Source organism: Lygodium microphyllum, chromosome 11 (genome assembly GCF_053477565.2).
Source record: "Lygodium microphyllum isolate KBCC chromosome 11, Lygodium_microphyllum_v1.1.10, whole genome shotgun sequence".
In the NCBI taxonomy this organism is placed as follows: Eukaryota; Viridiplantae; Streptophyta; class Polypodiopsida; order Schizaeales; family Lygodiaceae; genus Lygodium; species Lygodium microphyllum.
In genome coordinates this window covers 142,942,654-142,966,637 of record NC_141145.1, presented here as the reverse complement: position 1 = coordinate 142,966,637, position 23,984 = coordinate 142,942,654, and the positions used below count along the sequence as shown (strand labels likewise).

Sequence of the window (23,984 nt, the reverse complement as noted above, 5' to 3'; positions counted from 1 at the left end):
AACCAACCGACTTTTGCCAGTTCATTTTCGCTTCCGCTTCAGTACAGAACACCTCAAGAGCTAGTCTCACTCTCTCTAACATCAACTCATCGTCCTCTACGTAGAATGCTGCATCATCTGCATACTCTAAGTCTAACAGCTCCGTCCCTCTCTCACTGGAAGAGGGAGACCGTGTAACCTGCTCACACATGACCTAAGTGAGACATCGCTTCTACAAAGAGTAAAAACAGGTACGGGGCCAGGGGGCAGCCCTACGAGACCGATCTCTCCAATCAAAACTCCTCCCCTTGTGTGCCACCTATGAGAACCCTACTGGTGGCCAATCTCTAAAGTGTTGAGACCCCACGGATCCATGCCTGGGGGAAGCCCAACCTCACCATAGTGCCCTCTAAGAAGTCCCAATCCACCCTGTCATAGGCTTTCTCGAAATCCAGGAGTACTACAGCCAGTCTCTAACCACTATGTTGGGCCCACTCAGTTGCCTCAAAGAAGGTGAAGACATTGATTGTCAAGGATGCTCCTATCCTGGACAAAGCTTGTCTGTGTGTCATGAATGATGTCTGGAAGCACTGGGCGGAGTCGCCTACCAATCATCTTTACCAGTGCCTAATAGGCCACTGACAACAAGGTGATCGGTCTCCACTAGGATAGCTCCAACCGGTCTCCCCCTTTGGGAAGGAGACTAATAAGACTTACCGAAAGACTCCCTGGCATCCGTCCAGAAGTAAAAATATCCTGGAAGGCCAGCAGTAAGGGGTCCTTTACCACCTCCCAGTAGGTAGTGAAGAAGGCCTTAGAGAGGGCATCCTCTCCGGAGCATTTCTACCCATCCTGTCTATGAAAAGCCTCCTCTAGTTCCTTCTCTATGAAGGGCACTAGGAGGGAGCGTCCCATCTCCTCTATGACAAGGGATAAGATGTGATCCCAGACCTGTTGTCTACATCGTTGTTCTCTAGTTGAAGCTGTCTCCTGCTAGAAAAGGCACCTGTAGTAGTCGATGGCAATCTCCATCACCTCGTGTGGGCTAGAACGAGTCCTCCCATACTGATCCCAAAGACTACATATCTGCTCTCCTGACATACGGGGCTCGTGCACCTAGAAAAATTCCTTGCACATCGTGTCTTCTTTCTGTGCCCAGAAGCCTACTGAGGTACGGAAAGAGAACTCCAAGCGCATGGCCTCTAGGCTAGCAATGGCTGCTCATGTGTGCACCTCTTGTGCGTGGAGGATGGGATCCCCTGGTGCCTCCTGTAGTAATCTCTGCATGGCTGCTAGGTCCCGCCAGAGTGCTCTCTCCTTCTCCCAGCTCTGTTGCCTAGCCTATAAGGCTGCCTCCTAGCAGATATTGCTGGACTCGGCTAGGACCTCTACAACTTTCTCTACGATCCTATCCTTGCTGCCCCACTCCTTAGTCCAAATCTGCTCAATTTGTCTCTTCACCTCCTCTCTCCTATAAATCGAGTCAGGGATCTAACAAGATCGTGTGTCTAGGGTAGATGGTGGGGGGTCTAGTGTCAAGAGAATCGGGCAGTAATCGGACAGAGTGGTACCCGCCACCAATTTCCCTACCTAGCCTCCATGAGAGCATCCCCACTCCCACATAGAACCTGTCCAATTGCTCCAACAGGACTCCGCCCAGCCGCTTGTATCCCCAGGAGAAGTCCAACAATCTCTCCCTCCTATGGAAAGCTAGGTCTCTCCAAGCATTGCGTGCTCCTATTACCAGTAAGAAAACCTCCCATGCCTCTTGCTCCTCCCCAACCATGCCCCTGGTAGTTTCTGCCTCTACCCTGCTGGTCCTCTAAGGCCTCCAGGTTATTGAAGCCTCCTCCAACGATCCAAGAGTCCACCTCTGGGAGTCCTACTACAATCTCCACCTAGAACCTGTTGCGTACCCTAATATCAATAGGGGCATAGACATTGAGGATTCCAAGGCACGAGTCCCCAATATCCAATCTAATCCATAGAACCCTCCCTACCACGATCGTCCCGTGGTCTCGTACACAAGCAATAAGACTCAGGCCAATGGAGGTGTATACGCCTCCACTCCTGCTGTGGGCACCGATGGCATGCTCCCAGTAAGTGTGTGAACTGTCCGGGAGTACCTTCCCTACCCATTGGGCCTTGGGGGGGGGGGGGGGGGAAAGAGATGGGGGCAAGGCACAGCGTAGTGAAGAGGTTGGGCAACATAGTGTCGGGAAGGGGGGAGGCAGCACGATGGCGGGCGGCAAGCGAGAGAGATACACGACGCCAATCAGCGGGGGGTTGGGGAGCGGGGGAGGGGGAGGGGGGGTCGATGGTTTGCAATGGCAGAGGCGAGAGCAGTGGCGTGTGGGTCGAAAGCTACTAGTAACATCTTTTGTTTTTTTGAGAGTCCCCTCTATAGAGGTCAAACTATGAAATTGATCAAACAACCGAGCATAATACAATAGCTAGCACTCAAATTCATAGAATGTGGGCATAGTAGGATGTGAGATCATCTACTGCTCAAAATGGAAGTATTTCCTTAGTGGCTTGTTAAGAAACTGTGTAACTTGATCGTCCAAGGACTTAGAAGCCCTAGTGGTAGAGAACTCGGCAAGAAGATTTTGATATTTAGCTAATTCAACTTTCAAGTCATCGCAGTCAGACATTTAAACTCATGATCCAAATTGATGCAACAAGTTCTATCCCAAGTCGTGTAGCGGTCACTCAAGTGTGCCCAACACTCGGATGCTAAGTCGAAATGTTGAAGCTATGAATGAAATTCAAGTGATAGACCCTACACGAGCTCGACAATAGCGGAGGTATTTCTAGCCTTCCATGATCCGACAACCTCGTATGGAACAAGGGCAGGATCAGGTTGGGATTCCAACTCTCACACAATATCTCGTAGGTTCTATGAGTCAAGAACATGTCTCATCAGGTTTGACCAAGTAGTAAAGTTTAACCCATCAAAATGATTCTTGTCAGTAAAGACATGTTTGGCTGATGAGGAGTAAGAACCACGACGTGTCAGATAAGGGGAATAAGATGGATAAGGAGGTGGTGGAGGGGGATAAGTAGGAGGTGGAGAAGGTGGGTAGGCAGAAATAGGCTGAAAATTTCCAATGGGTGCCGAATGATGTGGAGGCCATGGAACATGAATGTTTCCATAAAGTGTTGGTGGAGATGGAGACACCCGGACGACACGTAAGGTGTGTCCAACTGTTGGCTAGGGCACAACAAAATGACCGAAATGCCCTCTAGGTAATTCCATGAAGGCAAACTGTGAAACCTATTTATCCACTCGGTAAGGACTGGTGGTATTCCTAGGGCATGAAAATTCCAAAAGTGTGTATTGGGGAGAATGATCCTCCATCACGTGGTGTGATGGAGGAAAAGATGAGGTTCTAAAGGCTATGCCTAAGGTTGAGGGACCCCCTCCAAACGGTGTGATGTGTGATGACATGAAAGGTGCACTTAATGGAGGCTGAGAGGAAGGTGCAGCAAAACTAGTGGGTGGAATGGATGGGAGGTTAAGTGGATTTGTTATTGGTGTAGAAGTGAAAAATGATTGAGGTTCCTTTTGTCCATTAAATGCAAATGATGAAAAAGATGATTCACCAAAATCAAATTGACCGTGAGATATAAAAGTGGAAGGAAAAGATGAATGAGCACTTACCAATGAATCTTGCAAGTTTTTCTTATCTTTTCTTGAGTTCCAATGGAGTAATCTATTTTCTTCAGGGCTTATGAACCAATACTTGGTTTGAAGAGATCCTTCATCATGAGCATCACCAATATCTTGCAAAAAAGAAGAAGTAAATTCAAAAGATTGAGAAGTATTGTTGGTACCACACTTGAGCTTTATCTTTCGAGCCCCTCCGCAGTGGAGGGCTCCGAGGGATGTGATCGAGTAGCCCCTGGCATAGGCGGCCTGTTCTACCAATGTACAGAGTCACAACTCTCAGCGTGGCTAATAGATGCATTGATTATACCACCTGGAGCATCTATCACCCCTATGGGGGACTAGAGTTCGCCGTCCAGACCTGCGGCAAAGCATACTTGCATGCCCCATAGTTTCTCATCCTCATCAGCAGCTTCCACACCGAAAAGATGTCTATTCGGTCAGTCACAGGTTTCCCCATGAGCTTACGCCTTGCATCCTGGAATGTGAATAGTCTCCACTACAGTGGGGCACGTGGATATAAGAAGTTGAGCAAGAGCTGCAGCCTACCCTTGCCGGACGGATCGACATTTTACTTTTATAGGAGCACAAGCTCACCCCCTCCCAGGCCCAGCGGGTAGGGAAGGTACTCTCGAGCAGCTCGTATTGGGAGCATGCCATAGGTGTCCACGGCAAGAGTGGAGGCGTATGCACCTCTATTGGCCCGAGTCTCACCGCCTGTGTACGAGACCACAGGACAATAGTGGTAGGGAGGGTTCTATGGATCAGACTGGATATTGGGGACTCGTGCGTGGGAGTTCTCAATGTCTATGCCCCTACGGAGGTCAGGGCACGCAGCAGATTCTGGGTGGAGATCGCGGATGGACTCCCAGAGGTGGACTCTTGGATCGTTGGAGGAGACTTCAACAACCTGGAGGCTTTGAAGGACCAGCAGGGAAGAGGCAGAAACTATCAAGGCATGACCGCGGAGGATTCAGGCAGCTAGGTGGAGTCCTGCTGGAGTGGTTGGACAGGTTTTATGTGGGAGAGTGGGGAGGCTCTCATGGGGGCCAGATTGGGCAGTTGGCGAGCACCACGTTGTCTAATCACTGCCCGGTTCTCCTAACACTAGATCCCCCAGCATCTGCCGTAGACACTCGATCCTGTAGAATCCCTGACTCGATCTATAGGAGGGAGGAGGTGACCAGCAAATAGAGCAGCTTTGGACTAGGGAGTGGGGCAGGAGGGACCGGATCGCAGAGGAGGTTGCAGAGGTCCTAGCCGAGTCGAGCAGAATCTGCCAAGAGGCAGCCATACAGGCCAAGCAGTAGAGCTAGGAAGAGAGAGCGCTCCGACGGGACCTTGCAGCCACGCAGATATTACTACAGGAGGCACTAGGGGACCCCACCCTCCACGCACAGGAGGTGCGAGCGCGAGTAGCCATTGCTGGCCTAGAGGACAAGCGCTCTGAGTTCTCTTTCTGCACCTCAACAGCTTTTTAGGCACAGAAGGGGGACATGATGTTGAGGGAGTTTTTCCAAGTGCACAAGCCTCGCACCTCAGGAATGCAGATACGCAGCCTTCGAGATCAGTATGGAAGGACTAGTTCAAGCCCAGACGAGGTGATGGAGATTGCCATTGATTACTACAGATGCCTTTTCCAACAAGATAGGCAGCAGATTTGGAATCACATCCTGTCCCTTGTCACAAAGGAGATGGGACGCCCCCTCCTAGCCCCCTTCATAGAGAAGGAACTAGAGGAGGCTTTCCATACATAGGACGGGCAGAAATGCCCAAGAGAGGATGGCCTCTCTAAGGCCTTCTTTACTACCTTCTGGGAAGTAGTGAAGGACCCTCTACTAATGGCCTTCCAAGAGATCTTCACTTCAGGACAGATGCCAGGGAGCCTTTCGGCAAGCCTTGTCAATCTTCTCCCCAAAGGGGAAGACCGATTGGAGCTTTCCCAATGGAGACCGATCACCTTATTGTCAATGGCCTATAAGGCACTGGCAAAGATGTTTGGTAGGCGACTACGCCCCGTGCTGGTGGACATTATTCATGATACACAGACAGGCTTTGTCCAGGATAGGAGTATCCTAGACAATGTATTCACCTTCCTTGAGGCGACAGAGTGGGCTCAGCACAGTGGGCAGAGACTGGCCGTACTACTCTTGGATTTTGAGAAAGCTTATGATAAGGTGAACTGGGATTTCCTAGAGGGTACCATGGTGAGGTTGGGTTTTCCCCAAGCTTGGATTTGTGGGGTCGCCGCACTTTATAGATCAGCCACCAACAGGGTTCTCATAGGTGGTAGGCGAGGGGAGGAGTTTTGGCTGGAGAGATCGGTCTGACAGGGCTGCCCCCTAGCCCCGTACCTGTTCCTACTCTTTGCAGAGGTGATGTCTCACTTCCTCAGGTCCTGTGTGAGCGGATTACGCGGCCTTCGACTTCCCGTGCAAGAGGAGACTGAGTTGCTAGACTCAGAGTATGCAGATAATACAACACTCTACATAGAGGACGATGAGTTGATGTTTGAGAGAGTGAGGCTGGCTCTTGAGGTGTTCTGTTCCACAGCGGGAGCGAATATCAATTGGCTAAAGTCGGTTGGTTTCCTCATAGACCCGGACTCTAGCACAGAGTGGGGCGTCCACCTAGGATTTAGATTGAGCAGAGGGCAGACCATCCGGTACCTAGGGTTCCAGGTGGGACTCGACATCACTCTCACCCAGCAGTTTCTTCCAGTCCTCGATTCTATTCGGAGGAAGCTAACTTACTAGAGCACGGCTCGCTTCTCACTAGCCGGCCGAGCCCTGGTGGTTATCCAAGTCCTCATAGCGACGGCCTGGTACATCGCCTCGCGTTGGTGCTTTTCCTCATCCTGCGTAGTGCAGCTTCGTCGCCTAGTGCAGAATTTCCTTTGGTCCGGGTCGGACGGCTCCAAGGATTCGTGGGCCAAGGTGGCGTGGGCAACCATCATACGGCATCGGTCAGAGGGAGGGCTCGTGCTGGTGCTTTTCCTCATCGTGCGTAGTGCAACTTCGTCGCCTAGTGCGGAACTTCCTTTGGTCCAAGTCAGACGACTCCAGGGATTCCCGGGCCAAGGTGGCATGGGCAACCATCATACGACATCGGTCAGAGGGAGGGCTTGGGATCATAGACCCAGAGTTTCGGAGTATGGCCCTCTTGGGCAAGCTAGTTGTCCGCGGCCTCACACCGGAAGGGCAAACTTGGAAGGTCCTATTGCAGGAGGGTCTTCAGGATTGTAGACCGAGGCTTGGCGGTGAGTGGAGGCCGTCCCTGAGATGAATCTTCACGTCAACCCAAATCACCCCCCCCAGATCACCTTTCCTACGCAGCTTACTCCGCGTGTGGTAGGGCCTCCGTAAGACCCTAATCCAGAGCCCCCCAAGCTGCCAAGAGGAGATAGACCGTCAACTGGTGATCTGGAACCCCCAGATCAAAGATCGGGAAGGGACACAGATTGGCGAGTGCCCCCACATCCAGTGGGCTGGTTGGGAGGCCAGCCCGGTTCGTACCATCAAGACATGGTGGGAGGTGTACAGGATGGCGAACGAGGAGGTGCTGCAACGAGTTTTAGGCTACCAGAGAGGAGTGGAGTTGAGGCGAAGGGAGATAGACGCAGCAATACCTCCGGAGTGGCTTGCTCCCCCGATATGAGTGCCAATAGAGCCTAGGGAGGTATGGGCCGCCGGTTTTTCACCAGCAGGCATCCCCCTATAGGTAGCAGGTAGAGTGGGCGGCGCCCCGCAAGGAACTTTCTTCACCGTTCAAGAGGGGAGGTGTCTAGCCCTTGACAGAGGACAACAGGATGAGGGGATAGCTGCCCTTTCATGGAGGAGGATTCGGGTGGTGGGCCTTCAAGGGAAGATATGGCGCTTGGACCCCTATGTTTTCTGAAGGAGCTCAAGGAGTGGTGCCTTTGGATCTGGGAGGGCAGACCACTTGATGAGCTGGAGTGGGATCTAGGAGAGTGGCTATGGCCAACCACTGCAGTCGCCATGAAGCCATCAAGGTTCCTAGAGTACACTGCCAGGATTGGCAAACACATACTGATGCAGGAGGATATGGATTGGGCGCCGTCACGTAGCAGGCACTGGGTGGAGCACAACATCACGGAGCCATTCCGACGGACCTTCTGGCACCGCCTATGGGATGGCTGGAGGCCAAGGAGGGTATTGTATTTCTTATGGGTGGTGGTACATGGAGGCTTGGCGGTGGGAAGCTGGCTTGCCCAAATGCAGGAGGGAGGTTGTAAGCGTTGCACACAACAGCCTCTGGAAACCCCAAAGCACTGCCTTTGGTCTTGTGAGGAGGCACAACTCGTGTGGAGAGGAGCATGCCACATCCTCCGTCGTACAGCACCCAACCTTGGATGTCTCTCATGGGGAGCTTTCTGCTAGTAGGCAGTCAGCCAAGGCCATCACCTTCTATATGATGCCGGGATGCAGGACACAATATTCATCATTGAAGTAGGATCGTGTGCAATGGTCAGTTTGGAGGCTCTACCCATCCGCTAGGTACTGGAGCCCACAGCAGACCGCTCTGAGGTATGGGAGATCATAGGGAATCTTACTGGATGGCATATCTGGAAGGCGCAGTGTCAGGAGACTTTCAGCGAAGAGAGACTTTCAGCACAGGCGGCCCTAGCTGAGCTCTGGACCTCCATCATCCACTCCCTCCGCGGCCGTTGGGATCAGGTGCAGGGCGACTCCAAGGCTCATCAAGAGCTCCGTGGCCACTTTATGCATACCTGGGGCGGCCAGGACCTGTTTTTCGTGATGCAGGCAGACAGCCCCAGATGGCGATTACCCCCCCCCCTCCATGGCTTCTTGCCCCCATTCCCCCCAGACCGCCCTGAGAGGCTTGTATTCATGATGTATTTGTGTTTCAGCTCCAACTAGTTTGTTGAGCATGAGCACTCCGTTGTAATCAGTTTCTTTGAGTAATATAATCAGCCACATTTTATTTGCAAAAAAAAAAGAACTTGGAACCATCATGCCTTGAGACCAACTTGGTTGGGCTGAACATATGATTTTACTAGGTCTAAAGTTGTTGAGGCTTCTTGGTCCACGTGTATGTTCCAAGTTGAATTGGTGGTGGGGCAGAAGCTCGAAGTCCAGCTTCGACCTAGGCTTGCCTCCAAATTCACTGTTTGCTTAGTCATTGTGAACACTTCCTTGAGTGACAAGGGCTCTTATTTCTCTATTCCTTCCAGGCCCCCTCCATATAAAAAACCATGCAATTATGTGATAGGGTCCGTGTCTGAGTTGAACGATGAGTGCTTTGTACTTGCCCACATACTCTCTCATCTTGCCTGACTACATTTTCAGGCCTCTCCATTCATCCCTTACCTTCTACATTTCATTTAGTGGAACAATGTAGGTGTGCATTTCATTCCTTAGCTCAGGCCAAGACACCTTGCCTAGGCCCGACTCTTCCCTTTTTCTTTCTTTGGCCAACCATGACACGACAGCTTGATCACTGACTTCTCTATGGCATGCCTTTGAGACCCACATCATGCTCATGTAAGAGCCCATCTCATAAATCCATCATTCCAAAGCACGATTCCCTCTTTCTCTTGAACTTTTGGGGAGGTTGAGGCTTGTATCTTCCATATTCATCCTCAAAATCTGAATCGCTGTAGGAAACCTTGCTTCTGTTTCTATCCTTCTTGCTTTTCCTTTTGTCCTGTTTTTCTCTCACAATTGATGTGTTGAGGCCTTTTAGCATTTCGGCCATGGGTCAGCTCGATCATGATGTGCATTGATGGGTAGGTATACTGATCTTTTCCTGTCCTTTATTGTTATACACTCACTCTTTCTCGCAGAGCTCTTCTCCACATCAGTCTTCTTGATCTCAACTTCAGAGTACTCTTGCCTCCAACTTTCCCTAGGCATCTTGCTTCCCCACATGATGAAGCCTACTAGCTTCTAAATAGGTAAGCTTTGATATAAAAAGCTTCTGGTGGATACTTCCTACCCTTTGTCGTATTAATCCAAAATCCTCGCTCTAGGAAAGCGGAGATGGACCACACATGAAAGGAAATGCTGGTTGTAGTGCACTGTATAAGGAAATGGAGACAGTACATTCAAGATAAGCACACCAAGGTTTACACAAAAAATCTCTCTCAAATATTTTCAAACTCAGCCAAATTGATGCCAAAATAGACCATGTGGCAAGGTTTTTTGGCAGAGTTCGATATAGAGATCTTACATTAGCTGGCTCTAGCAAGGAATGTCTAGTGCTCTCAATCGCATTATCCAGCCGAGCTTCAAGCCATGACCCTTACCAGAAATCATTTTCTCAAGTCAATACAAAATTTTACAACAGAAAATGCAGAGATGGAACAACTAATAGTTGATATGGTAGCAGGTAAACAACCGTGTGGGATGTACCTTTTACATGATGGAGTAGTCTGTACACAAGGCAAGATCTACATCCCCAATAATCTGGAATTGAAGAACACTCTCATCCGCAAGGATCATGATTGCAAATTAGCTGGGAACACCGGTCAAAGCAGAGAAAATTCTGTGTTTGACTACTGCCGAACATGCCCAACCTGCAAAATGGTGAAGGGGCAACAATGGAAACCTGCCAGCATACTTCTATGGATGCCTATTCCATCACACGCTTGGGATGCAGTGAGCATGGATTTCATTACAGATCTGCCCCAATCCCACAAGTTCAGCACCATCTTGGTGGTGGTGGATTACTTCATAAAGAAGGCTAATTTTATCTCCACGGCCACCCCATGCACAGCTCTAACTGTAGCCAAACTCTTCTTCATTGGCATCTTCAAATATCATGCATCCTACACAAACCCCTTTTAATAAAGTAAGCATGGCAATAATAGAATCTTCTCAATTGATAAACAAACATGGTTAAAACTAATATCGCTCCTTTTTGGACAGGAGTTCCATCTACAAGTAAAAATGCTTGAAATGTTATAATGAATTTCCTGAAAGGGTATAATATTTGGGGCTACTTTGGATGGTATACACAGTACCATTGAATGCGTCATTTTGTGTCAGCATGCTTTATTTGCAACATTAAGTCCTGTACTGTTCCACATCAAGCACCCATTATGCATTTGTATAGAGTACCACCCATGATGTGGCAGTTCGTTTGTGTCCAGTTCCCTAGCTCTTTCTGACTGTTTGTAAAGTCTTTATTTTAATAATAAAAGGAACTTTTCTTGAAAAGTAAAGAAGTACAAATATTTTGGCACTCCCATGCCTCTTTAAGCCTAGATGGGGCTAGTTAATAAGGCACACAAGGGGTCTGTAAAGTCATTGGAAGTCTTTAATTTTTCTGCCTTCCTACTCAATTTATGCATCATCAATCTATACACTTCCAGGCATCAAACTTTGAACCGTACAATGCTCTGAACAACCTTGAGATTATTCAGCAAAATACAGACTTTGAGAGGGGTTTTTACTTTCTTTTACTGTATACACTAGAGCTGAGTTTTTGTTCTCTCTTTCTTTTATTCAGGACTGGTCCGACTTGACGTTTGAAGAAATCATGGATGAAGCTGAGAAAATAAAAGCAATAGTAAGATTTTTGTTCACAAGTTTTACATACTTTGGGAGAATGTGATTCAGACATTGTTTCTTCGTCAATTTGTTGATGAGTTTGCATTTGCATTTACTTGCTTACTAAATTGGAGGCTTTAGTCCTGAATTTACCTTCAACAGTACATGTTTGTCCCTTGCTTATGTAGAACCTTTTAATGGATACCACCAGCAATGCAGGTTGTACCAAAACATTGAGGGGAAGCTGGTATATAACTTTCACCACCAAGCACAGCATGATAATTAGCATGTCCATTATCTAACATGCTTACAGAGAATACAAGCTGCCTAAAAGTGTGTATAGCAAGAAACAAGGGATGTGATAATCTTGGGTCAGTACTGTTTGTGTCATTGCAGCCTGTGCTATTCCTATTTTAATGACAGGCTGTAAGTTATACCTTTGTCTTCTATCATTATTTAGACGGGCATGCTTATGAAAGCTTCTAAGGAGAAACAGGAACAGAGTATGAGATGGAAACAATTGATGCACAATACTGGTATTCATGTAGTATTATGTAAGATTTTCCCTTTGCCATCCACCCAGCCTTCCATGCCACTTTGAATTAGCTCACCATCGAACCTGTGCTGCCCCACTAGCCTTCATGCAACCCACAGCCTGTTCACCCAACCAGCCTGGGCTCCACCCTGAAACCACCCGGCCCATGCTGCATCTCTTTCCCCAATCTCCTGCAGCCTGCGCACTTCCCACCAACCACTTCTCCCTGCTTCATGCACCTCCTTTCTCTCACCTAGCTTCCCATTCTTGCCCTTCTTCAGCTCATTTCCTCAGCCTCGTCCCATTCCTCTTCAGTCTCTCTGTCCCCCCTCGGTGATGCAATTGGCTCAGCGAGACTTAGTGTTGGAAGTTTCTCCAAACACCATGCTAAGGATGGGATTCCCAAAGTAGTGGGTTAGTGAACTTGTAAAGCTATACTTTTCAATACACAACAAGGTTCTAGTCAATGGAGCTAGAGGGGAGAGATTCATCCCCGACATCAGTAAGACAAGGTTGCCCCCTTCCTCTTTCTTTTAGGTGGCAAATGTCATGAGCTCTTACTTGACAGATAGGTTCATAAGTATCCCAACATAGTATGACTCTCAATAGATAGATCAGGAATCTCATGAGGACCTTAGTTTGTTTCCTCATGGGACCTCAATGAGATTTCTTGGATGTGGGCATTGACATCACTTCGCAGCAGCTGGCAGCCTTACTTTTGAGCATTAGACAGAAGTCGGTTTATTGGACTACAAGAAGACTTTATCTAGAAAGGAGGGTGGTGGCTGCTAGATAACCATGTCATACATCATATGGGTTTGTGCAGGTCATGCATTGGCTAGGTGAAGCACATCATCAAGAGCTTGATTTGGTGAGGAAAAGGTGGGAGCCAAAAAGCCAGAGTGAAGGTAGCTTGGAACGCTAAGACTTTATCTAGCAACCATGTCACACATCACATGGGTTTGTGCAGGTCATGCATTGGCTAGGTGAAGCACCTCATCAGGAGCTCGATTTGGTGAGGAAAAGATGGGAGCCAAAAGGCCAGAGTGAAGGTAGCTTGGAATGCCATCATTCAGCCAAGATTAAAGGTGGTTTGGGGTTAACTGATTCAGGTTGTCAGAGTGCTCATAAGGGACCATGGCAACCTAGTTATAAAATAGATTTTTGTGCAAATCATGGCAAGAGATCTTGGGAGGAGTTTTCAGGTCAGATTGCAATTGCCATTGTAGAGCTTGGAGATCTATATCATCTGGTCTTCATTAATTGGCAATCACATGATGTCATTGTTTTATTGAGGCCATCACTTGATCAATCAAGCAAGGTCATAGCTAAAAATATCGTTGTGTCAGTCTTTTTGAAATAAAAATATTGGACTATTATGATCTAGTTCTCCAAGTTCCCAACGGGCAGGTGACAGCATGTGCTTGTAGTCTTGCATGAGTGGAAGTGGATGGTATTGGTATGGGCCTACTCAAGTGGAGGAAGCAAGCTATCCATGGAGCTTGTGTCAAGTGAGGCAACAATTTCTACTTTAACTGCTTTCACCTCAAACATGGTTCATTGAGTTGGGGACATCTACTTTCTAGTGCAATTATTGAGGTGCATCCAATCTTGATTGTGCTAAATATCTATGGTTTGTCGTCGGTGCTCTCGCTTGTGTGGCTAAAGGTAGTGCAATGGTAGTCATTGCTTCAACTTCAAAGAGGGATTTTTGTAATGAAGGACTTCTCCTTTACAATGTACCGATGTGCATCCATCAGGCTTTGAATTTGTTGGAACTTCCAAGGTGTGTCCTACCTATGCTCTTGGAGAGGATGTTTTTAGTTGAAATTTGACAAGTATAGGTGCCAAAGGTCAATCAAAGGTTGGCTTTTTTGTTGGTTATTTGATTACTGGCCAACCTATTTACATTAGGTAACCTTTGGAGTATACAGGTTTGTGCTCTATAATTGTACTCTTGATTCTCATTGCGGATTTCCTAACCTCATACATTTGTGTATTGTGATATATTCCATGGATCCTTTCTTCATTCTTCCACCCTTCTAACGATTGAAAGGGTGTCCCCTTTGGGAGTAGAGTACCCATAGATGAATGAAATTGCCACATGTAATCTCTGATTGCCAGTCTGTCGTGTACTGCCCCCAACTATCTTCTGCCACTTTCCTTTGCCTTCGGCCCACCTGGAGCAGGGCTGCGCACTGCTCTTGCTTGCACTGGTGGCAGCTCTACCCATTGCTGCTCACCTCCTACTTGCTGTGTGCAACATCTTCTTGCCATCAACAACTTGGACCTTCCCTTACCACACCTAGTTACTTGTACAAGAGTTCTTCCATTAAGGTCCTTGGTCATACATAAGAGTTGCGGGTTATAGGGAGTTCACTCTTGCCCTAGAGGTGGGAATCTTTGTGATTTGCAAATCTCGGAACAGCAAGGTATATGTACTGGTTTCTCTTGATTAAGTCATGGAGACTTCTCATGCTTCAAGCAATTGTAGTGCACAAATAAGTAGTTTTAATTTTCTATCATGGATCCATTAAGATCAAAGATTTGTAAAGGGTGTTTGAATGATTGTGACTTGAGGGACAGTAGCTTGGGACATGAATAAAAGGCTTGGCATATGTATACAAGGATTTTCAAGGGAGCCAATTTTTCAATTCTTTGGTCAGTAGTTGAGCCTAATTTCCACTCCAAACTTCTTGTAGACACAATGAACAGAGGAACATTTAATAGATGGGAAGTGATTGCTAGTATTATTGTTTGGCTCCTATTGACTACAGATGTAGTCATGCCATAGATTTGCAGGGCATACATGACATAGAGAGAATCTCTGGGATTTGCACAAAGATTACTCATGCACTCCACAGGAGATTGGAGAGATTACATGGTGACTTTAAGCACAGGAGGAGAGACATCTCTTCTTTGAATTTAAAAAAGTAAGAGAATTTTGGCTTGGCACTACGTCTGTTCTATCAGTTCCCTTGTGCTTCCAATTTATGCCTCTTTCTGTAGATCAATCATCATATGACACTACAATTGACATACAAGATTATTGTGTTTGTCATCTTTTTATATTGCATCTTTTGTTGCATACTCACACATGTATGCAGAAGAATTTCCTAGTTCATGTTTTGAAAGACATCATGCTGGCTTGCATACTAATTTTCTGGCACTTCATCTCTATCATTAATATGAGTGTATTTGAAAACTTGGTACATTTATGTCATAGCAGTGGCATATCTAAGCTTACTTTCCTGTGACAAATATTACTTCCGCATGAGATCGTATGTTCATTGTATGCTTCTTGGTTTGAAGTGATGGCTCTTTATCTCAGGGAAACAGGTTGTACAAGGAAGGAAAATTCTCCCTTTCAAAAGCCAAGTATGAGAAGGTACTGGAGTATTGGCATCCTCAGTAGAGTCAAAAGTATAAGCCATTGGAAGTTTGAAATGCTGCCTGCATGTACATTGCCCTGCTTATACCAAGAGCTTGCACTGCACCTCAGAGTGGGTGATATCTCAAATGGACTCTTTACCTCCTATTTTATGGATTGAAACACAGATAAGGTGGTACTTATAGTCTCAATCTAAATAAGACTTGGCCATTCAATGTCTTTGACATCTGCCTCCAATGGGACTTGCACCTTAAGCCAATGTGCAACAAATTTTAACTTTGGCATCCAAAAGATTTAGTACACCTACATGCTTCATGTGGAGAAGAGAAAAAGAAGACCCTGTGGATTTTCAGTCGCCACCTAATATCAACTAGTTCTCCATTGTAGTGAAATTATGTTGTTATGTAACAATTACTAAATTTGTGGATGTTGAATGTTGCAGCTGTTGAGGGATTTTAATCATGTACATCCACAGGGTGAGGAAGAAGAAAAAACTTATGTTCAGACCAGAGTAAGGATCTTCTCTTATACCATTTTTCTGTTTCATGAGCCTTTCTAGTTGGCCAATGGAAACGTCTGGCTCAGGTAGTAATGTGGTTCTTTTGTCATTTGTAGTCATTGTATCATGACATGATGGATTGAAAATTGTTCATGTGTTAGTTTTGGAATATGCAAACCGTCCATCTTTGTACTAGCTCCCATCTGCTCCAACCTCCCTTTTGTGCTTCTCTTTCTAAGCCAGTTTCTATTCATTTTGTGGTAGCATTCTCCCAAATCAACAATTTCTTGCTTTTTTTTTTTGCTGGTGTGATAGGTGGTCAATATGGTTCCCTAACCAATTATAGATAAGATCCTTATGAGATCGATGTAGAATACAAAAATACGATACCTTCATCAAAAAATTTATTCTACACTTTTATTATATTGATCTGGTTCTCAAACAGAAAGATGGATTTTCCTCTACTTGGTGGAAGGAAAACTTGAAATAACTTTGAAGTTCTAAAGTGGCAAATATTTTCTATGGACATGTATGGTGGGCAATTATCTCAATGGGTGTCGTAGTATTTATATCTGCCCATCCTCACAACCATCTAGAGTTTATTAGACATTTTCCCGGTATGAATGGACACTAAAGGCTTCTACCCTTTGTGAGAAACTGGCTGCTAGGTTTCAGGGTTGCACCCTCTCAAGAAGCTTTTGGAAATTGGAGTCTATGGCAGAGCTTCGCTCCTTTCAAGTCTTATGCTTGCTTAGATGCAATCTTGGTCACTATACCTCTTTGAATTGATTGCAGTGGTGTATAATTGTCAAAAGTAGATGCAGCAATGGAAGTGTAGAAAACTGTTGTAATAGACTGCATAACACAAGAGAGAACAAAGAAGTGGATGCAGCAATGGAAGTGTAGAAAACTGCTGTAATAGACAACATAACACAAGAGAATAGAGAAGAGAAATATTGCAAAGAAAAGGACACTGCACAAAGAACTCAGAATATGGTACAAAAAGAGTGCAGGTCACTAGCAGTGTGGGCACTGGCAGTGGCTCCCACTCTCCAGTGGATCTACTGTAGGAATATGCAGAGTGAATGACTAGAGAAGGAAATGGCCAGCCTATAAATAGGCCCAAATTCATGATCAAGTTGGCCAGCCATAATGCAGTCGGCCATATAAAAAGGAATAAGATAATCAGGCGCCCACATAAACAGGTCACATCATGTACCAACTCCTGAAAACAGAGAAGAATCATAGCAGCTCTCTATGTTTGTCAACAATGCCTCTGAAGTAGCACATAGAGATGTGCTAACAAAGTAGACTCACCATAGTTTCAAGAGTTCAAGCAGTAAAGAAAGCACTGAGAAAGAATCAATAGTAACCTAAGTTTAGTGAAATGAAGACAACAACCAGATACACAAGAATCCTCTCTGAAAATTGAGTAGTGAATCCTACAAAAGCTAATAAGGGGACAAGCCAGCTGCTGCAAAAACATATCAAACATAGCCAACAGATAGGAGAAAACACACCAAAACAGGTAAAGAACAACCAGATGCAGCCAGGGAATATCAAAACACAAAAGGTACAATCCATGCACAGCCTGAAAACACTGTTGCCAGCCAGTAAGAGGTCATAAAGCTCAAAATGTATATGTAGCATGGATTCTGAAGAGTCAATAGCAGGTCCCCAGCCTGAAAGTTGAAACACTCCCAGAAATAGGAAACGTAAATGGCAAGCTGCAAAACACAGGCTTGAAAATCAGTAAACAGGCCATTTTGGCTGCAGAGAAGGTCATCCAAGCTGAGAAACTGTCAGAGCAGTCCGAGATGATCAGCAAAGGAATGAGCAGACCTGCAACAGCAGAAAATAGCACACCAGCACAACTCAAATGGCTGATACCAGGTAGGCGCAAAACCCCAACCTAAAAGCTAATACCATGTCAGAAGTGGATGTAGCAATGGAAGCATAGAAAACTGTTGTAATAAACTGCGTAACACAAGAGAGAATAGAGAAGAGAAACACTGCAAAGAAAAGAAGAACACTACACAAAGAACTCAGAAGAAAAGAGATGCTAAGGAAATGGAATCCACATGCCAAGACATGGGAGAGTACAGAAACAACTTGAATCACCGGTTGTGTTGGCACTGGCACTGGGTCCCTCTCTCCAATGGATCAATTGTGGGAGTATAGAGTGTGAATGATTGGAGAAGGAAATGACCAGCCTATAAATAGGCCCAAACTCATGAGCAGGTCAGCCAGCAGGCATAATGCAGTCAGCCATATAACAAGGAATAAAATAATCTGGTGCCCACATAAACAGGCCACATCATGAAATGACCAGCCCACTGGAACATGCATAGGCTCACACATGCACTGAAAACTCTGCTAACAATAATCCCATGCTTGGCATGTTGACAAATATTGCTATCTCAGATACTCTCTGGACATTGTCTGGTTGTAACAGACTCTGCTTCCTTGATGCTTAATTGTATTATCTTGAAATGGGGGAGAGAAACTCCTTGGTTTCAGTTTAGAAGACAGACGAATGTGGCTCCTAAAAAAACTAGACGAAACCATATCTGTGTGTCTATACTTTTAGTGTGAGAACTCAAATAAATAAATGACAAAGAGTCGCGTTTTATCATTAGCATACAACACCTTTTGGTGTGGTAATTTTAACCACCTCCAGAGGATAGACTGAGCAGACTGATTGGTGAAAGAGTTTCCTCACAAAATGCTGTTGTTCATCTTTGAGATAAGACATACACACCTAAACACCTATAAGGGAGACTAGCTGTCCAGAAACTGAAGTTTTAGCTTTATCACTTAGTTGGTAAAGTTTAATGGGTGAGAGAAGGGCTTGAATTAGAGGCTGTACATGGGCAAGCTCTAGAAAATACTCCCACAACAACTTTGTTATGCCAATTGGATAGAAAGAGAACATTTTCAAGGCGAAAACTCCTCTGGAATAAGGGTTGTCATTATAAACGTTTTTAAGGGGTTGCATATACCTCAACAGAAACAAAACATTTCAAGAGTGCAACATCCAAATGGAAATTATCTAGTTTTTCTGGAAATTAAAACATGAGTGTTTGTCTCATGTTCAAGAGCTATTTTCCACATCCTTCTGTGTCGACTCCTGCTCATTTATATGACCAGGCACCACATCAGCTGCATTCATCCAAACTGTAACTGCATTAAGCTGATGATCTTGAAAGTCCCTTCACAGGATTGCAACTTCAGAATCTACTTCCCAATTCAGCAACATGAAGTCATGCAGCCTTTAATCATGACCCCATGGTTAATATTTGTCAAGTGACTTAGAAAGCTTGCTTTCTTAAGCAGGGAATTCCTCCTTTGTGTGGTAGACTTGTGTCTTTCCAAAGTCGTGCATATCCCAAAAGATGTATGCATTATGAGCAACTTGGATTTCTGACCAGAAACACAGTAATAATACATTCTTTCACTCCAGTCAACCTGATTGCAAATCACACTTCCAGGTCCGCTTTGGAGAATTATGTTGCAGACTTTCTCATTCCTTGTATTTATATGAAAAATTTGGCAAGAAGTATGATTTCAGTCCAATAGAAGTTAAGCAATAGATTCCATAGAAGTCCTTAGTTCTATTCTGTGAACATAAGCATCCTGCCATCTTTCGAGATTTCAGAAAATTTTAAACCAACCATTCAGGTTGTCAATTTCAAATTTATTGTAGACATAGAAACAGCTGTATGTCAACATAGCTACTATCAAATTTTAACGAGGGCTTGATTTTTTCCAGTGCCGCTTGAACCTGAATGTAGCAGCATGCTACCAAAAGCTTGGAGAGCATGTTAAAGCCATTGAATCGTGTAACAAGGCAAGTTCTTTAAACTCACTCAATTCTGGGAACAAGAAACACCTGTTTAGAGTAGACATGCTATAGCCCTTGTCACATTTGTCAGGAGATTTTAACAGGTTCTTGATGAAAATCCACATCATGTGAAAGCTCTATATCGTCGAGGAATGTCATACCTGGCCATTAGGGACTTTGATGAAGCAAGACAAGATTTCAACATGGTGAGTTAGTAGACTAAACTTCGGAGCTAATTAATAATGCTTTTCATGCCAACTGCTCATTGATTCTTTTATGTCACCAGATGCTAAATGTTGAGAAGGCAGCAGAGTCAGATGCCAAGGCTGCTCTGTTGAAATTGAAGAAGACTGAACAGGTAGACTTCAGTTCTAGTTGTCTCAGTTTCAAGTTTGTACCACCTTGTCTAAATATAATATCCTGACTCTTATACTCGTGTGTACATGTGTTGGCTGCAAGCGACCAGAGAATATGAACAAGATAAGCACATTAATGCTTGGTGCAAATTTTTTACAGCTTGCATTAAGCTGTCCCCTGATATGACCCTTTGGCCTTTGTGTAAATTCCTTCTCTGATCTTTACATCTCTCTTGTATCTCCTTATCTTCTTAAAACTTTGCTGGCCCAATAATCTTTCCTATCTCCTGTTAGTAACTGTTGTCTACTGTTGCATCATCTCATCTTGCAAATCTCCTCTGATCAAATAATTATTTTCATCTCCTCTTACTCTTATTTACTGACAGTTGTCCAGGCTATCTTGTCACTTGGAGAAAAAGATTTGAAAGGACCTTATGCTTCCACTTTGTTAAAGAGCCATGCCCTTGCATATTTCATGTCACATCTGGCTAGTGATGTTTTCAGATAATGTAAGAATGCCTTATATAGTGTGCCAGCCCGACCACCTTGAGTCTTAAATACAAGGCATTCCCCAATCTTGTCATAAGGATCCTATGGCTCGTACCGGTTCAAAATGAAGCAGGCAATCTAAATGCTTAAATCTTTGTGTCAAGTACCTTAATCTCAGACTTCAATTGCAAGCTTATTGTCTGGCATATTTGGCATATTGTGGAGTACATCTGTCAGTTTGATGGGAAGGTAGAACAACATTTACTCATGTCTCACTTGAAGGATGCATTCAATAAGCCGATGCAAGTCATTCAATTTCATTTAGTTAATCCTTGCACATTCTAAAAGGCGTTAAGTACCCTCAATATATCTAATTGAGTCTGTTTTCTGTATACCTACAATGAGTAATTTAAAGGTCGGTATTCTTGGTTACATCTTTATCTTCACATCCTGAAGGTCTTTTGGTCGAAAATGGTACTAGGAAGCTGAGGCCAAAGCACGTAAACAGTTCAAGGGACTGTTTGATAAGAAGCCAGGGGAGTTATCTCAGGATGATAAACCACCTAATGAAAGAGAGGCTGCAGAGCCTATTGAAACCATGGAAGGAACTGTTGACAGCACTACCGAGCCTGTTTCACCTGCAGCAAGACCTGCAGGAAGGTGGAGAGCTTCAAATTTATGGACCAGATGGACAAGCATCTTCCCTGGAAGGTGTACCATACTTTAAAGATTGTACGAAGACCCTACCCTATACAGACATAGAGCTAAAAATGAGGTGGTGGACTCTAAAATCGAGATCTTTTCCACCAGCCTTCACAGAAAACCGGTTCTTTAATGTATTTTTCTGTATGAATTTCCAAAAAATGAGGTGAAACTCAAGGTTATCCTTGAAAATCAGCCATTTTTCGAACATTTTAGTTATAAGTGCAGCTGTTGTCACATTTTTTCCCACATAAATTGGTCACACTTCAAGCTCTTCCTTTTTACCATTGGATGGGAAAGACGTTTTTCCTGGACACAGTTCTCCACGATTTAAGCTTTACTCTGTACATCCTGAAATTTTGATCTGCTCCAAATCTTGAGTATCACGAATCTCACGTTTGTAGTGTACACCCTGAAATTTTGGTCTACTCCAATTCTTAAGTATCACATATCTCACATTTGTAATGGATCCCGGATACATCTTTGAAAAAATAACCGCTCAGGACCCAATCCAACCAGTGCTCACAGATATCTTGCCCTAAATCTGATCAAGTGGGAACTCACTATCGCAAGGATTAAGAGGAATCAGAGAGAAACAATCATGCTGCAAACCTAAAGACGACAATGAGCTGTCTTCAATGCAACCACAGACGAACTGTGTTCAAGGCAAACCTAAAGACGATATTGAAGTGTCTTCAATGCATATCCGGCAACTCAAACCCTTAATAGTTTTAGTATCATATCGATGACCACTCAGTAAACCTTGGGAGATTTTGATCATCAAATTATTTCCCGCAACTCAGCTAGTTTGAGTGTGGGTAGAGTTTTGACATGTGCGTGAGTTCAAACCATTCTCTGCTCTTCTCTGGCAGCATGATAAAATCCTCTGGCGTCTAAAAGCAAATTATTTCACAATTCACTCAACAGAAAGAAAGAAAGTCCACAAATTTTCTATGGAGGGGTATTTACAATAGCAAATCCTTCTAGTGTTCTGCCACTATATGCATGCCTTTCATTTTACTGGCCTGCACCTTCATCCCTCATTCTATGTAGTATGGTTTACCTGTGAAAGTGTCGTCTTGTTCAGTGTACATCTCGCATTTACAATCTCTTGAGAGCCGTCTTTTTTACAATGCCTCTGACATTTATCATGACTTGCCTTTTTACTGTGATGCCATTTAAGCTCTCAGTATGTGGGTGTGTTCTTTTTGTGGGCTTACGCTTTGAATGCCTCGTTGCTAAAAAACAGACAGCGTAGCCAAATAAAATTGTAGACCTTTACCAAGCTACTTCAGCTACATTTAGATGCACATTATATTAGTCTTTTCACTTAAACGTTCCGCCAATGCAAAAATATTGCAATAGCTAAGAAATTCATTGTTTCACATACTTGAAACAATCGAACATTGAAAACTTTGATTTTTTAAGGCTTATTACAATTTCATATCCACACATAGATGACCTAATAAGGGTGACATGCCTTCCATTCTTGTGGTACTTAGAACTAGGGCTTGTAAGTTGATAGTAGGTTTAAATAAAGATGCCACTATGAGTTCTATGCCCTCCCACCACTCTCATTACGACCAATATGAGGGGGCCTTAGAAGACTTAACAAATTAAGTAGCTTCATTTGATTCACTGCTTAATGACCTCCCTCTTCTCTTGCCAACTTTGGAACCTTTGGCATGTTCTATCTTGTCTTCTTAGTCCTTTGTTAGCCTTGAGTATAAGCCCCTTAGCTTATAATTTGATGTGCCATGGAAAGTCTTCATAAATTATGTGCAACCTTATAATTTTCATTAAATGAAAAAGAAACCAATATCTTGTTATATGAAGGAAGTTCAAGGTCTCTTCCACAATGCAGCTCTCCAATGGGTTACTCTATTCTTGAATGATATTATTTGCACTTAAACAATGAAATGTCTAACCCATTTAGATGCTCAATTTTTTTATATTAAGAGCTCTCAAGCATTTGTAAAATCTACCAAGCAAGTTGGAGATGTAGATAGTTCTATAATTCTAACCTTCAACCCCCACAACCAGGATCAAATGTGAGTACCCCTATATTCTTTCAAGGGCTTATTGTAGTCTTAGTTCTTCTACACAATTCTTACTTTCAACTTCCTCTATCTATTTTTGATCTATCATAGTCTTAGTCCTATTACACAATTCCTACTTTCCACTTCCTCTATTTTTCTCTCATTCTCCTATGCCCAAGCACACAAAGAAAGCATGAGTAAAAAGATGAAATACCATTGTTACCTTATCTTGTAGCCGAGACTTGAATGCAACTTTGGTATATTCATCAATCATAGCGTAGCCTCCACATATCTCCATAACTCTTCTCCAACCTATGTATATAATTTGATATTTTTTGTCTCAAACTCTTGGTGTTTCTCTTGTTGTCTGAGGTTCATTAAGCACCAGCAAAAGCTCAAGAGCATGAATAGAGAAGAAAAAGTATAAGCTATGGTAGTGGAAACTCCTTTTATAACACGACAATATAGGAAAAAAGAAAGGTAAGAACACAAGTAGATGACAAAGGTGGTGATGTTGATGTCCACAATGGTATCATTGGCATTTCGTAATGTGTGTGTGTGTGTGTGTGTGTGTGTGTGTGTGTGTGTGTGTGAAAGGAGGCACATCAATAATGTATGAGCAATACTATCTTTTTAGTATAGTGAAACTCTAGTGTGTGTGTGTGTGTGTGTGTGTGTGTGTGTGTGTGTGTGTGTGTGTGTGTGTGTGTGAGAAAGGAGGCACATCAATAATGTATGAGCAATACTATCTTTTTAGTATAGTGAAACTCTATTATTGCAAAAGAAGATTGCATCTCATACATGAAGAAACATAAGGATGCAAAAGAAGATTGCATCCTTCAAGAATAGCATGAAGAAACACAAGGACTAGCTGACAAAGAGCACCAAGAATGCTCAAATATATGGGCTAGAGACCAAACTAAGGCCAATATTGGAAGAAAAAGT

At 44.3% G+C, this 23,984-nt stretch overlaps 1 protein-coding gene across 2 annotated transcripts in view; it reads left to right on the top strand.

Annotated features, from left to right (window-relative positions):
• PAS1 (FKBP-type peptidyl-prolyl cis-trans isomerase family protein) overlaps positions 1-22,129 on the top strand; it is a 268,332-nt gene extending 246,203 nt beyond the window's left edge. Inside the window, exons 14-20 of one of the 2 annotated variants that reach the window (XM_087688278.1) lie at positions 11,144-11,203; positions 15,051-15,107; positions 15,553-15,621; positions 19,382-19,459; positions 19,558-19,659; positions 19,740-19,811; positions 20,780-22,129. In XM_087688278.1, the coding sequence (XP_087544404.1) occupies positions 11,144-11,203; positions 15,051-15,107; positions 15,553-15,621; positions 19,382-19,459; positions 19,558-19,659; positions 19,740-19,811; positions 20,780-21,025 (684 nt within the window). In that variant the 3' untranslated portion in view covers positions 21,026-22,129. Of the gene's footprint in view, positions 1-11,143; positions 11,204-15,050; positions 15,108-15,552; positions 15,622-19,381; positions 19,460-19,557; positions 19,660-19,739; positions 19,812-20,754 lie in introns of both variants that reach the window. The other variant, XM_087688279.1, reaches the window with a different exon arrangement.
• Positions 22,130-23,984: the final 1,855 nt, after the last annotated feature.